This window comes from Elephantulus edwardii, unplaced genomic scaffold (genome assembly GCF_000299155.1).
Source record: "Elephantulus edwardii isolate Elephantulus edwardi_28Jun2011 unplaced genomic scaffold, EleEdw1.0 scaffold00149, whole genome shotgun sequence".
NCBI classification, from domain to species: domain Eukaryota; kingdom Metazoa; phylum Chordata; class Mammalia; order Macroscelidea; family Macroscelididae; genus Elephantulus; species Elephantulus edwardii.
Window position 1 is genome coordinate 4,060,853 of NW_006399899.1, and position 16,313 is coordinate 4,077,165.

Below are 16,313 nucleotides of genomic sequence, written 5' to 3' on the forward strand. Positions count from 1 at the left end.
TCTTGAAGTACAACATTGTGAGTGACAGGATAATATCCATATGCTTACAAGGAAGTCCAGTGAATGCCACTATCATTCAGGTATATCCACCAACAACCAGAGCCAAAGAAATAGATGATTTCTACCAACTTTTACAGTTGGAGATCGATCAAACATGCAATCAAGATGCATTGATAATAATGGGTGACTGCAATGAACATGGTATATATTTCTTCAGAGCTTTGAAAATTTCTATTAGCTAGGCTTATAATTTTTAGTATATAAAACTTTTGTATCTCTAGTCAAAGACATACTTATTTCACATTTTTCATGTTATTATTAATATTTTAGTAGTAATTTCTGATCCTTCATTAGTAGTATATAAAAATATTATTTATTTTTGTATCTTGCAACTTTGCTAAAGTCAGTCATTAGTTATACAAGTTTTTTTGTAGTTTCAATGGGCATTAATGCTTTTAATTAGTGTTGGTAAAAAATATTAAACATATCATGAACTTCCAGAAAAATGACAAAATTTGTCGGGCGTTTTGCCAGGAGAGACCAGTCCTTGGAGAAGGACACCATGCTTGGAAGGGTAGAGAGACAGCACAGGAGAGAAGACCCTGAATGAGATGATTTGATACAGTAACTGGGATAATGGGGGTAGATGTATCAGATAGAGTGCGACTGGCTCAGAATAGGGATGCGTTCACAACTATTGCACATAGGGTCACTGAGTCATAGTTGACTTGATCCACTAAAAACAACAGCAACACAAAACCATTTATGAATGTTGTCTTCAAGAACTGGTCCCCCTCCTGACAACATGGCCAAAGTATGTGAGATGAAGCATCACAATCCTTGCCTCCAAGGAACACAACAGTTTCACTCTCTCCATCTAAGTTTCACCCTCTCCAGGACATACCTGTTTTCTTGGCAGTTCATAGTATGTTCAATACTCTTCTCCAGCACCACAACTCAAAGGCATCAATTATTCTTCTATCATCCTTAGTCATTGTCCAGCTCTTAGATATATAGAAAGTAATTGAGAAGACCATGGCTTGGATCAGGCAAATCTTAGTCCCTAACATCACTGTTCTTCAGTACTCTGGATAGGATAAATCTGACAGTAGATTTTCCCAATGCAATTCATCTTTTGATTTCCTGACTGTTAGTGCTGATCATGGAACCAAGCAAGTGGAAATTGTTAACAATATTAATCTCTTCTCCATCTATCATGATGCTGCTAATTGGCCCAGTGGTGAGAATCTTTGTTTTTTTGATGTTGAGCTTAAATCTTATTGAAGACTGCAGTCTTTGACCTTCTGCAGCAAATGCTTCAGGTCCTCTACAGTTTCAAGAAGGTTGCGTCATCTGCATAATGCAGGTTTTTGATGAGTTTTCTTCCAACACTGATACTTGTAGAGTCCAGTCTTCTGGATGATCTATTCTATATATAGATTGAAAAGGTATGGAGAGACGATGCATCCCTGGTGTACACTTTTCTTGACCCTGAACCAGAGAGTATCTCTTGTTCTGTTCAGACAACCAAGAGGTCCGAGTATAGGTTTTGCATGAGTACAATTAAATGTTCTGGGATTCCTATTCTTCTCAAGATTAGCCACAATATGTTGTGATCTATACAGTCAAATACCTTTGTATAGTCAATGAAACACAGATAGACATTCCTCTGGTACTTTGCTATCAGCTAAGATAAACTTTGTCCATATGAATGACTTCTTTCTTTAATTGTTTTGTTATAGAGGCCAGAAAGTCCAATGTCTAATAGAAATAATATGATTGAACATCCTTGTTTCATTCTTGATCTCAGGAGAAAAAGATTCAGACCTTCACCATTAAGTATAATGTTCTTTAGAGGTTCTTCATTTGGTGTTGTTGCTAGCTGCCATAGAGGTCTTTCTGACTCTTGGTCACACATGTGCACAGCAGAAATATTTCATAGATTTTTCTAGGCTGTGACCTTTCAGAAGCAGACTGACATATTTATCTTTTGAAGTGCTCCTGGGTGGATTCTAACTAAGAAACTTCTGGCTAGTAGTCAAGTCTTTTACTTTGGGGCACATAGTAAGTTGAAGGCATTCTCTTCTATTTCTGATTTACACTAGATTTTTTGTTTCTAAGTCAAGAACTTGTCCTGAATTTTGTGAATTTTTTTCCTCAGTTTACTGAAGTGACTGCTTAATAAAAATATATAAAGTATATGCACATTTATAAAATAGGCACATAAATATATACTTAAAAAATAAATACACATATTTCTGCCCCTACTCCCAGTCTGTAAACATGTTGCATCACTTTGATTTTCCAATGTTAGACCAATCCTGCATTACTAAGATAAGTCATATTTATAATTTTTTATTGCTATTGGATATGATTGGGAGGCTCATGGGTGAAGCAGTTGGACTCTGAAAGGTGGGCTTTCTTCTTTTGGTTGAGGGTTGGATGTGGACTGTTTGGTTTTTGTTTGTTTGTTTGTTTTTTAAGCCTCTTGTTTAGAATCAATAGGACCTGGTGGAGGGTCTTTTTATTTGAAAGTTGGTTGGGCCCTTGGGCCTGTGGCCCTGGGGCCTAGTGTTATTATATTTTGGAGGAACATTCTTCTAAGTGGTACAACATTGGTCTGTCAATTTGCTGTACTGAGGTAACCTGGGGTTGCTGTGATGCTGAACCCTGTATGATAGGTGTGTCAAATGCCTTAATGGTTATTCATGGTGGACAGTGTTTGGTGGAGCTCCCAGATTAAGACAGGTTTGGAAGCACGAGTAGTATCCATTTCCTAAACAATATACATCTAGATACTCTATGAACTTAGAAAAACAATGATAGTTATAGGACAGGTTCAGGCATTTTGTTCATAGGTTGCTATGAGTCATGCTTGTCTCGACAGCAATCAATAATAGCAACAACATTGGATATGGTTATCTAAACTTGCTATAGAAGGTCAAGTGCTGCAGCCTTCAATATGGATTAAAGCTCAACATCAAGAAAACAAAGATTCTCACTACTGGGCCAATTAGCAGCATCATGATAGATGGTGAAAAGATTGAGATTGTTAACAGCTTCAGTTTGTTTGGCTCCACAATCAACACTCTGGGTACCAGCAGCCAGGAACTGTACTGGGAAAGTCTGCTGTCAGAGACTTCTTCAGAGTACCAAAGAGCAACGATGTCAGTCTGGAGACTAAGGTGCACTTGATCCACGCCATGGTCTTTGTATCAGAAAGCTGGACAAAGACTAGGATAATAGAAGGAGAATTGATACCTTTTAGCTGTGGTGCTGAAGAAGAGCACTGAATATACCAGGGATTGCTAGGAGAACAAACAGGTTTGACCTAGAGAGGGTGAAACCAGGCTGCTCCTTGCAGGCAAGGATTCTGATATAATTTGAACATGTTGTAAGGAGGGACCAGTCCTTGGAGAAGGACATCATGCTTGGGAGGGTGGAGGGAAGAGAGGAAGACCCTCAATGAGATGGATTGAGTCAGTGACTGGGGTAATGGAGGTAGGTGTGTCAGAGACATTAAGATTGGCACAGGATAGAGCAGGGTATAGGGCTTTTTTTTTCTTTGGTATAGGGCTTTTGTACACAGGGTTGCTATGAGTCACAAGCAACTTGATGGGACACAACAACAACAACAACAACAACAACATGTTCATGAGATATACTGGCCTGAGGTTTTCCTGTAATGTCATAGTCTGTCATTATTTAGTATAAGGGGAATACTGAGATCACAGAATGACTAGAATACATTTGCTCCTGGAAGAATTTTTATAGAATTGGTAACATTTCTTGCTTAAATATTTGATACAATTAATCAGTGAAACCATATGGCCTGGATTGTTCTTTGTGAGAAGGCTTTTAATTTCAATATCAACTTCTTTAATAGGGTTATTCAAGTTATCTATTTCTACATGATTGACACTTGGTAGTTTGCCTCTTTAAGTAAATGTGCCCATTTCTTGTAAATAGTAAAATGCAGTGGCAAAAAATTATTACTATTCCCTTATCACCCTTTTTAATATTTATGAAATCTATAGTGATGTCATGAGTCTCACTGTTGACAGTTATAATTTGTATCTTCTCTCCCCTTTTCCTGATCATTCTGGCCAGAGGTTTGTCAGTTTTATTTACTGTGCCAAAGAGCCTTCTTTTGGTTTAATTTATTTTTATTTTCTAGGTCATTGATTTCTGTTCTGCTATTTTACTCCCTTCAGCTTACTCTGATTTCCATTTGCTTTTTTTCCCCTCGTTTTTCAAGTCATTTACTTGAGATCATGTCTAACAGAGGTATTCAGTGTTGTAGATTTAACAGCATTCTATAAATATTGATATGGTTTAATTCTTGTCCAGTTCAAAATACTTTCTAATTTCCACTTTGATTTCTACTTTAATTATGGATTATTATTCATTCCATTACCACCAGTCATTGCTTTCCAGTTGGTTCTGACTCATAGCAATCCTCTCATCAGGTTTCTGAGGCTATAAATCTTTATGGGAGGAGTTTGCTCATGTTTCTCCCATGGAACTAATGGTGGATTTGAACTTCCAAGATGTTCAGCCTTTTGCTTAGCAATGAAACACACGATGCACCACACCACTGTGGCTCCCTGTTATCTGTTGTTGTCACTGTTGTGTACTGTGGGGTCAGAACTGATCCATAGATGAGCTTCTGGTGGGTTTTCAAAGGCAGTTAATCGCATGGGAGGAGATTGCTCATCCTTCTCCCTTGGAGCAGTTGGTGGATTTGAACTGTGTGCCTTCAGGATTGCAGCACAGTTTCTCACCACTAGGCCATCTGCACACAAAATAATTGCCCCAAACCAAACCCACCTGCCTGCTCCTGCACCACTCTTACAATCACTGCTGGGCTTCATTCAGCTCACTGTTGTAGCCACTATGTCAGTCCATCTCCCTGAGGCTCTTCCTCTTTTTCACTGACCCTCTAACTGGCCAAGCATAATATCCTCCTCCAGGTATGATCCTTCCTGGTAACATGTACCATGTATGTGAGACAAGGTCTTGTTATCCCCTATTCCTAGAAGTATTCCAGCTGTACTTTTTCTAAGACATACTTGTTTGTTCTCTGGCAGTCCATGTATATTCAGTTTTCTTTAGATAGATTGAATTATTTAGAAGTGTGTTATTTAGTTTCCAAATATTTGGATGTTTTAAGAGATCTTTCCGTTATTGGTTTCTAATTTCATTCCACTGTGGTAAGGAAACATATTTGGTATGATTTAAAACCTTTTAAGCTTCTTGAGCCTTGTTTTATGTCCCAGGATATGGATCTGATGCTTGCAAATGTTTCCTGTGCACTTGAAAAGAATGTACATTTTTTTGTGGTTTGATGGAATCTTCTATAACTGTTAGTCTGGCCATGTCTCTGATATCTACTATATCCTTGTTTTAATTATTGAATGAGCAGTATGATGTATTATGACTCAGCTGATGTGTCTGAGATTCACTTTTCTCTCTTCACCAGTGTCATAGCCCCTTCTCTGCTCAGGATAGTTGAGGCCCAGAGGACACAGGCTCCACTTAGGTAGTTGACGGCCATGCTTCCCTCTCTGAAGGTGGAGCCTGGCCCAACCACATGCCCAGAATCCCTGAGAGCAGCCCCTACCTGCATGTTGTTCCAGGCAGCCTCTCCACGGCCCCGCACACAGCTCTCTAGCCTCAGTGGGGAGCCCAAGGCCCCATGCTTCGTATCTGCACACAGCCCTGTGCCCACACTGCGGATCTGGAAGGAAAGAAGGGTGAAGAGGACCAGTGAAGCACTTCAAGGTGTTCCCTCGTGTCCCTGCTGGGGCAGGAGGTAGGAACTAGGGCTGAGACATTAGGCACATTAAGCTCTGAGTTTGTGCTGGGTTATTGGAATTACCCAGCGTTTATCAGTAAATGAATACTCAGTCAACACAGAACAATTCCTCAAAACACTCATGAGCTTAGAGTCTGCAGATTCATTTGGTGGGAGTGATGGGAGGAACTGGAAGTGATGGATTGCTGAAATTCAGACCCCCCCAGTCCCATTGCTGAGAACTTGATTCAGTAAGTTCAGGAATTGCATGGTGCATCTGTTAAACATTAAAATGTGTATCCCCAGAGTATGTGTTAAATTCCTGGCCCCTGCACATTTGGATGTGAACCTCTTTGGAAACAGTTGCTTTCTTCTGTTATGTTGAGGTACTACCTGTTTAGGATGGGTCCTACCATTTCTAAGCTATAAAAAAGACCAAAGGAGACAACAGACACATGTACATGGGGAAGACAGATACCCTGTGAGGATCATCTACAGGTCAAGGGATCATGGACTGTGCAGAGGTGCTGGGGAGGAAAGAATCAATATGGCCAAGATCCTGATTTAGCTGTTAGCTTCCAGAAATGAGAGATGGAAAAATAGGAATCTGTTTTTTAAATCCACTCTCTTCTGGAATTTATATCATAGCATAAACTAGGAAATAAAACAGCCTCCCTTCCAGTTGGTCCAGAGACTGTGGTTCAGAGATCCTTTGTTGAAAATCACCCTATAACTGACTGGGGCAATGGGAAGGTCTGATAGGGCATGTCTGATTTTAAACTGGAACTTGCTTTGAACACACAAATAATGACATAAGAATCACACGAGGGAGGTACTATTATGTAAGAAAGAAGAATGACTGAGAAACCCTTCCTTTAACTTCCTTTAATGTAATTTCTTTCTCATTTCCTTCTCTGCTAGTTGATCACAACTGAGTAAATTATATGGGATGACAGGCAAAGTGGGTCGCCCAAGAACTGGAAGGAACTTTTTCTTCCAGTCTCCCTTATTCATCAGAAAGTGTTGGAAGAGTATGTACATTCTTAAGAAGTGAAATAAAAACAGCGGAGTTAGATTCATGCAGTGCTCAGACTGTTTGGGGAAGACCAAAATTCACATGTACAGATGAGGGAGGAAATACAGATCATGGAATTTCAACTTCTCACATGAGTCACAAATGCTCTTAAATTTTTGCACTGAAAACTGGTGGCATTGTGTAATATAGATGAATGGTGAAATCCACACTGGGAATTTAAAATTGTTATCTTTTCTTTACTTAGAATATGAAGCTGTAAATAAGAACACACTATGGCAAGTCCCGAGAGGAAGGCCATGGAGGAAAGGAAGACGTTTTCTATTTTATATGTTTAATGGCACTCTGGCCCATTTGTGAACCAGAGGACTGGCTGTTCATTTTGCACTGGGCTGTGCTCTCCACACTCACCTCTCCCCAAGCGGCTGCCGGAGGCTCCACGGGTGGGTAGAATTTGGGCAGGTCCCAGGCGATCTGGGTCATAAACCACTTGAAGCTCTTGCAGTTTAGGGAGCTGCGTAGCTTCTTCTGAGCAGCCACGTCCCCGGCTGAGAGGTGGCGGTACTCAGGGCGGCGCTGGTAAATGTACTCGGCGTACTCGTCCATCCACACTTCTGCCACTCGCTTAAGGTTCTAGAAGACAAAAGGTGGGTGCAAGGTCAGGGCTTCTGAGGCACCACGGCCAGCAACAGGTGCAGAGTTCTGGAAGGTAGAAGCCAGATTTCCCCCCCCCTAGTGGCACAGTGGCTTAAGCATTCTGCTGCTACTGAAAAGCACAGTGGTTTGAACTCAGCAGCTTCTCTGTGGGAGAAAGATGTGAGAATTTGTTTCCATAAAAACCTTCAATCTCAAACTCACTGCCATTGAGTTGACCCTCCACTGGGCTCCCAAGGTCGTAAATCTTAACAGGAAAACACTGTCCATCTTACTTCTGTGGAGCAGCTGGTAGACTCGAACTGCTGGAGATGTGTGGCTTTTTGGTCAGTATCGGAACACACTATGGACTGCACCAAAGCTTATGCGGCAGTTCTACTCTGACCTGTAGGCTCAAGGGCTGGAAGTGATTTGAAGGCAGTGGGATCCGTGTTGGGTGATGCAATAGTTAAATGTTCAGCTGTTAATGGAAAATTTAGTGCTTTAACTTTAGTGGCGGCTCTTTAGGAGAAAAAGGTAATTTGTTCCCATAAGGAAAACCTACAGAACAGCTCTACCCTGTCATAAGGGATTGCTGTGAGTTAGAAAAGAAATTTGATGGCAGCTAGTAATGACATATTGTTGTTGTTGAGGGCTGTCGAGTCGAGCACGACTCATAGCAACGCTGTGAACAAAAGACCTGAAGCCTTTTTAGAACTATCGTCGTTTCTCAAAGTTCATAGAGTTTCCAGTGGCACGCTGTTTAGGAAATGGATAGTCCAATTATTTAAAGTATGTTTTACGAACATTAGAATTCACAGATAAGAAGTTGTCAATGATTTAATTTTACTTGGATTTGTAACTGACATCCATGGTATCAACAGTCAAGAAATTAAGAGACATGTGGCATTGGGAGAAAAAAGGCCGGCAAGGAATGCTCTAAAGCTCTAAAGAGCAAGGACCTCAGTTTAAAGACTAAAGAGTGCCTGATCCAAGCAATGGTATTGTCAGTTACTTTCTATGTATCTGACAGATGGACAATGAATAAGGATGACAGAAGAAGAATCAATGCCTTTGAATTCTGGTGTTGAAGAAGAGTACTAAATATCCTAAGGGCTGCCAAAGAAATAAACAAGTCTTTTATTGGTGGAAGTGCAACCAGGAAAGGGTGTTCCTTAGAGGAAAAGATACGAATCTTGGCCTCACATACTTTGGGTATGTTGTCAAGAAGGTCCCATTCCTTGAAAAAGGCAACTTTCTAGGAAAGGTGGAGGGAGGATCAGAGAAGGAACGAAGACCTTGAACAAGATGGTCTGACACAGTCCAACCATAACAATGGACTTAAGTATATCAGAGACGGTCAAAAACGTGCAGAATAGGTTAAAGTTCATGTCTGTGCTTCTTGAATGTGGATTTCCTCATTCTTAAAAATACCTGGGAAGTTGTCTTCCAGTACTTCTTCCACTATTTTTTTTTCAGCAATTTCCTTGTCACTCCCCTCTTCTAGAATTCCAATCATATATATGTTATTCCATTTGATGTCATTCCACATGATTCTAATGTTTTCTTCATTTTCTTTATGTCTCATCTCTGATTTTTCTTCAAGTATGTTTTCAGTGAGGCTCTTGTCTTCTAATTCACTGACTCTTTGCTCCATTTCTTCAATTTTACTTTTTTTGTGCTACCAGTGAGTTGGACACTTCTGCCATGAGTATGAGGATCCAAGGCAGGGGTGGGGAGGTTGGAAATAGAAGGGTGAGGATGAGGGGGGGTTGGGTGTTATTTATAGGGTTGCACAATTTGATGGGTGGGGTTGGGTGAAGGAAATGGGAAGGATCTTTTGTGAAAAACAATGTGTCCAAACTTTGCAAAGAAATAGGAATAAAAGAAAAAAAACACCCCAACAAAACCTACAGCCCTCCTTTTGTCCTGGAGCCACTGCTTCTTTTAGTTATGACCTTTTAGTCACCACATGGTTAGAAATGAAGGAAGGCATGCATCAGACTTGTATCACATTTCCATGTCTATTCAATTTGTATGCTGAGGAAATTATTTGAGATGCTGGGCGCTATCAAGAACAATATGGCTTCAGGATCAGAGGAAGATCCATCAATAACATTTGGATGCAGATGACACAATCTTGCTTGCTAAAAGTAAGGAGACTTGAAAGAACTGCTACAGAAGAGCAAACATTGAAGCCTGCAATATGGATTGCATCTCAATATAAAGAAAAAAATTCTCACCATTGGAATGATAAGCAACATCACGATAGATGGAAAAAAGATTGAAACTGTTATTGGCTTGATCTTACTTGGTTTCACTATGAATACACTTGGTACCAGCAGTAAAGAGATTAGGAGACATATTGCACTGGGAAAAGTCTGTAATCAGGGACCTCTCCAAATTATTGATTGAGCAAAGATGTATGTATGAGGACTAAGGTGTTCCTGATTCAGATTATGCTCTTTTTAATCATTTGGCATGGATCTGAGAGATGTGCATTGAATAAGGATGACAGAAGAAGAATTAATATCTTTGAACTGTGGTGTTGAAGGAGTAAACATCCTATGAACTTCCAAAATAACAAATAGGTCTTGGAGAAGGTGCAGCCCGAGTGCTTTTTGCAGGCAAGGATGGCAAAGCTTCATCTCACATACTCTGAGCATTCCTTAGAGGAGAGACTATTCCTTGGAGAAGGATATTGTCTAGAGAGCTGAAAATGGTATCTGGGGGCACAGGGTCATGAGCATCTCTCTGAAAGGGCCAGAGGGAGTGAGGATAGCACATCCTCTCACTGATTCAGAGCAGAAAGAAGCTAAAGGGCCCAAAGCCCAGTTCTATGGTGTCCCTATAGCGAAATCAGCAGCAAGAGGTTCATTTATTTATTGTTGGCTCATAGACTCACAGTTGTGAGTGAAGTTTATTAGGGAAGTAAGTTGGAGAGTGAGGGAGGCAAAGTCTGTTTCATAATGCTTAGTAAAAGTCCAGTTCAGTTCACCAAGTAGCTTTTCCTTCCATCATCAAAAGCAAGGATAGCAAAGCCTTTAGTTGTAGCCAGCACAAATGCAAGAAGCCTCAGGTCACACCTTGCCACAGTTTCTCTACAGCAATGCCTCAGTCTCTCCACTATCATCACCAGGGTTTCACTCTCATGAGGGTCCTGCTCCAGAGTCTCCCTTATGTCTTGTTCTCCTCAAGCCTTTTTGCCACAAGCCTTGCTACTCAGTGCCAGAAGCATTCTTGCTCATATCCTAGCCCCAAGACTACATGTCTACAGTTAAGGTTGCGGGAGACCAGAGGGCACTTAACATAATGGCTAAAAAAGCGCCAGCTTTGAGGCTAACACCACAGACATCATGCTTAGAAAGCCGGAGGGTTGGCAAAAGAAAGCAAGACCCTCAACCACATGGATTAACACAGTAATTGCAGCAGTGGGCTTGAGTATATCAGAGAGGATGGCACAGCATAGGACAGAGTTCAGATATGTTGTTCATAAGATTGCTATGAGTTGAACTCAACTAGATAGAAACCTAACAGCAACAACAGCAACAACAACAACAACAACAACTATAGAATGCGATCTACACAAACAGCTGCCATGCACTTTTCTTTCTGGAGGCAATTTAAAGGGTACCGCCCATCACAATGAGTCTGCAGAAAAGGGATCTTCTTTATCAGATTTCAATTTCCATAATTTAAAAAAAAATCCATATTTTTTGTTCTGAACATTTTATTGTGATTTGGATGAAAGTTGTCAGAGTTCATTAGTTTCCCATTCAACAGTTAATAACTTTCTATTTCCTAACATTTGTTGCAGCCCCTCAAGGTAATAGCACTCTTTTTGCTTCCTCCATGGGCTCCCTGTTTCCATTTGTCCTTCTTTCCTGTCCCTTCCTATTTTCTGAGCTTTGCTTTTAGGCAAATGCTGCCCTTTTGTGTTCACGTGACAGATTGCTCTGAGGAGTATGTTCTTCATAGGTATGTTAACGATTTAATTTATGGGCAAAGCTATTGCTTAGCTGAAAGGTCTCCAAAGGGGGGCTTCAGCCAAAGAGCCATAGTCTTGAGCTTCCATCAGTCTTTATCAGACAAGTAAGCCGGCTTCTGTTTTATGATTTTAATTTTGTTCTCCATTTCTCCTCCTCTCTGCCCAGGACTTTCTATTGTGATCTTGCTCGGAGAAGTTGGTAGTGGCAGCTGGCACCCTCTAGTTCTTCTGGTCGCTGACTACTAGAAGCTGTGGTATGCGTGGTCCATGACTCGTTTGGCCTGATTATATCCTTGAGTCTTTCGTTTTCTTCACTCTTCTTTCCTCCAGAAGGAGAGGGGCCAGTAATTGCATTTTAGATGACCACTTACAAATCCAGACACGACTCGCTAGAATGCAAAACACTGTCTTGATGGACTGTTATGCCAGTTCACCTAGATGTCCCCTAAGACTGTGGTTCCTACCCCTCGCGCCCAGTGACTCAGTCCCACAAAGCTTGGGCTAGGACTATGGAAACTTTAACAGCTTTGCCCTGTGTGTGCTCTACTGTGTACCTCAACGTATTTGCAGCAATACAAATCCTATGTAGAAATACCTAGGAGTAAAGCCATGCACATAATTGTGATGAAAATGCTGTATTCCATCTGTTGTATGGATACCTCCTGCTGAGAGGCTCTGACAGCTGGCACTGAGAAAGGCTGACTCCAGGACAACTCCCCATTACAAAGCATCTTCCTCTAATCCCTGCTTGTTGCTAGAAATCCCCCAAAGCTTCAAGCTTCAGCCTCCACCTCTGCCACAAAGTTATCAATCCATAACACTCTCTGAAGGGCAAAGGATAGTTCTTCAGATATTATCAGTCATTTAAACCTCAGTGCAAATGACTGTTTTGGGAGAAGAGAAGGTAGGAAGCAGCAATTTTTTTTTGTAAAGGGTTAGGCAGTTTGTGAAGGGCCAGATAGTTTGTGAGTGGCCAGATGTTTTAGGTTTCATAGACCATATGGTCTCTTTGTTAGATGCTCAATTGTACACAGTTCTAAGGAGCCCAGAATAACATATAAATGAACGGGTGTAGCAGTGTTCTAACACAATGTGATTTGTGTTGTGAAATATTCTTCTTCTTTCAAAACTTCTCCTATTATTAAAAAAAAAAGAGTAGTTTTTAGTTCATTGGTCATTTAAAAAAAAAGGTGGGCTGGATCTGCCTGGTGGCTATAGTTTGCCAGATTTTTTTGCTTGGAGTTTGGAGGACAGTGTTTGTAAGGAAGACCCAGGCAGTAGAGGTGGGATTTCCCTGCTACCTACCAGGTGGCTGTGAGTGAGCTCTGGTGGCCTAGTGGCAAGGAGCTGCACTGCACTCCTAAAGGCACGTGGTTCAAGGACACCGGCGCTCTGCAGGAGAAGGATGGGCAATCTCCTCCCATGTTGTGATTAACTGCCTCTGAAAAACCTGCCGGTGGGTCAGCTATGGGTCGGTTCTGACTCTACGGTACATAACAAGAATAACCACCAGGTGGCTGTACTGACAAAGCCTGCACTTAATTTACAACTGTGTCCACTCTGAGACACAGCAGCTCCTCCCTTTTCTCAGCTTCTTCACCCAGTGCCAGAGGCTTGCTGGCTGGCTGCCTGGCTGGCTCAGGTCACAGAAGCTGAGGGGCCACTGCACTTTCCTCTCTGACAACCAGTACTCTCCATTCATCATTGTTATTCTTACAGAATCAAATTATCTAATATTTTAATCCACACTGCATGAATACATTGTCCAGACATGAGTTCTAAAAAAGTCACTCCCAGATCCAGATCTTAAAGTTGTACAATGGACTGTTTGGACTAAAGTAAAAGGGTTTATATTTATTTCTGTTATTGATTTTGTACAGATTGCTGATTTTTGGTTTAGGAGATGGCACGTGCTATAGAGTAGAACTGCCCCAAAGGGCTTTCTGGCTGCAATCTTAAGGGAAGTAGATCACTAGGCCTTGTTCTTCCAGGGTGCTGCTGGGTGGTTTTGAACCACCAATCTGTGACACTCAGAGACCTTTCCTTTTCTTTCTGTTCCGTCTCATCTTGAGAGAATCATGAAAAGATGTTTGGATGTCAGTGTGCTCCTTAAGTTTCCACTCTCAACACTTTCTCTTATGGGTTCTAGCCTGGGTCTTGGCGTTAGTCTCTACCTTTCTTAGCTTCTGTTTTGTGCTGCTAGCCACCACATTATGTTGAATCCACTGGCTCTACCTCAGGGGGCTCTGGTCGCTTAGTGGGTAGGGAGTTGTGCAGCCACCTCCAAAGTGTAGACAGTTCAAGTTCACCAGCTGCTTCACAAGATGGATAATTTCTTGTGTGCTTTGTTGTTATTGTTAGGTGCTGTTGAGTCAAACACATCTCATAGCGACCCTGTGGACAATATATCTGACCCCTGGCCTCTCCTGCCATCCTCATCATCTCTGGTATACTTGAGCCCATTGCTACAGTCACTGAGTCAATCCGTCTTGTTGAAAGTGTTCTTTGTCCTCTCTTTCACTGACCTTCCACCTTTCCAAGCATATCTTTTTCCAAGGACTGGTACCTCCTCACCACGTACCCAAAGTATGTGAGACAAAGAACGTCATCATACTGACCTCTAGGAAGCACCCTGCTTGCTCCCTCTCCAAGACACATCTGTTTGTTCTCTTGGTAGCCCACGGAATGTTCAGTACTCTTCTCCAACACCACAATGCAAAGGCCTCTATTCTTCTGCCATCCTTATTCATTAACCAACTTTCAGATGCATGTTGTTGTTTTTGTTATGGGCTGTTGACCCTATGTACAACAGCCAACAGCTCTGAAGCCTGCCCTATCTTGAGCCAGACTCACTGACTCCACACCTACCCCATTATCCCAGTTACTCTATCAATTCATCTAATCTGGGGTCTCCCTCTTATGCACTGTCTCTCTAACCTTCCAAGCATGATGTACTTCTCCAAGGACCAGTCTCTCCTGGTCATGTGCCCAAAGTATGTGAGATGGAACATCAAAATCCTAGCGTCCAAGGAGAAACTTGGTTTCACCCTCTCCAAGACAGACCCATTTGCTTTCCTGGCGGTCCATAGTATGTTCAGGGCTCTTTTCCAGCACCACAACTGAAAGGCATCAATTCTTCTGTCATCCTTAGTCACTGTCCAGCTCTCCGAGGCATAGCAAGTAATTGCAAAGACTATGGCCTGGATCAGGCAAACCTTAGACCCTAGATTTATTTCTTTTCAGTACTCTGGAGAGATCCCTGACAGCAGATTTTCCCCAATGCAATGCGTATATTTATTTCCTGACTGTTGGTGTCAAGAGTGTTGACTTTGGAGCTAAGCAAGCGGTAAATGTTAACAACCTCAAAGCATAGCAAGTAATTAAAAAGACCATGACTTGAATCAAGGGCACCTTAGTCTTTAAACTGATATCATTGCTTCTTAGTACTTTAAAGTGGTCCTTGAAAGGAGATTTTCCAAATGAAATATGTCTTCTTATTTTTTGACTGCTGGTCCCAAGGGTACTGGTTGTGGATCCAAGCAAGATTAAATCATTGACATCTTCAATCTTTGTGTGGTTTTCAGCTTCTAAAAACCTCCTGGAAGATCTGCTGAGTCAGTTCTGCATGACAACAGCAATTCATGAGAGAGTAAGCTGCACCTTTGGAAGAAAATGGGCAGTCTTCTCCCATAAAGACTTAGTCTTAGAAACCCAATGGAAGGTCATGGTGTGTACAACAGCCTTGAAACATGCTCTATCCAGTGGCAACTTTACCATCTCTGACATACCTACCCTCATTATCCCAGTCATTGAATCAATCTATCTCATCAATGGTCTCCCTATCTTTCTCTATCCTTCCACCTTCCAAACATGACATCTCTCTCCAAGGCCTGGTCCCTCCTTGCAACATGCTCAAAGTATGTCAGATGAAGCTGCAGAATTCTTTCCTCCAAAGAGCAGTGTAGTTTCACGCTCTCTAGGATGAACCTGTTTGTTCTCCTGGCAGTCCAGCTCAAAGCCTCACTACGAGTTGGAATTAACTAAATGACAGTTTAGTGGGTATCTGCCACTGCCTTTTCTAAAACTCCCTTCCTAAAGGCAGAGACATGATTTTCAGTAAATTTAGTAAAGAGAATAAGAAGGGCTGCTTGTTGCTGAGGCAGGCAGACCAGGTGGTTTGCTCGTTCTTGCTGAACTGTCATCATGGCACCGTCCTTTCAGAATCTGCACAACTTCACAGAAACTTTACCTTCCTTCTCTGGTTAGTGGTCCACCTCCCTGCAACTCTGGTGACATTCTAGATGATATTCTACAGGGTTTAGGATTCAGCTGTTAAAATACGGAACAAACATTTAAAATGTGATCAGCAACTTGATGAGATTTGTTAGATGTGGCAATAAAAGGCCATAGGTTCTTGCTTCAGGCATCGCGTGGTCTTGAGAACATACGCATTGTCCGGCCTGATGGAGCCAGTGTCCTGCCAGAGAGAAGGAGTGCAGGGTGCTTAATTACTGCTCATCAGCTAACCACCTTGGAGCAGGTAATTAACACCTCTATGCTTCAGTCTCCTCTAAAATGAAGATAAAAACAAGTGAGAATTAAGTGAGATAAGCATGGAAGAGATTATAAGAAGTCTGTTTTTTAAAATTTTCTACTAGTTTATTTAAAAAATTCACACACATTATTTTCAAGAACAAATTCTTTCTATTTCCCTCGCCCCCTCAACATGTTATACAACCCCATGATTAATGCCCCCTTCCTCCCACAGTCACATCCCTCTGCTTCCAGCCTCTCCCGCCCCTCTTGGATCCTTATACTCTTTCTACAATAATGGTCTTATACAATATGTGTCCTTGTGGGAC

The 16,313-nt window shown here is 41.6% G+C and overlaps 1 protein-coding gene across 1 annotated transcript in view; it reads right to left on the minus strand.

The window, feature by feature from the left end:
- The window catches only part of GALNT10 (UDP-N-acetyl-alpha-D-galactosamine:polypeptide N-acetylgalactosaminyltransferase 10 (GalNAc-T10)), a 369,161-nt gene that overhangs the window by 11,278 nt on the left and 341,570 nt on the right, over positions 1-16,313 (minus strand). The window contains exons 9-10 of the mRNA XM_006894736.1: positions 7,242-7,463; positions 5,624-5,740 (exon numbers count right to left, since the gene is read on the minus strand). Coding sequence (XP_006894798.1) covers positions 5,624-5,740; positions 7,242-7,463 — 339 coding nt within the window. The remainder of the gene's footprint in view (positions 1-5,623; positions 5,741-7,241; positions 7,464-16,313) is intronic.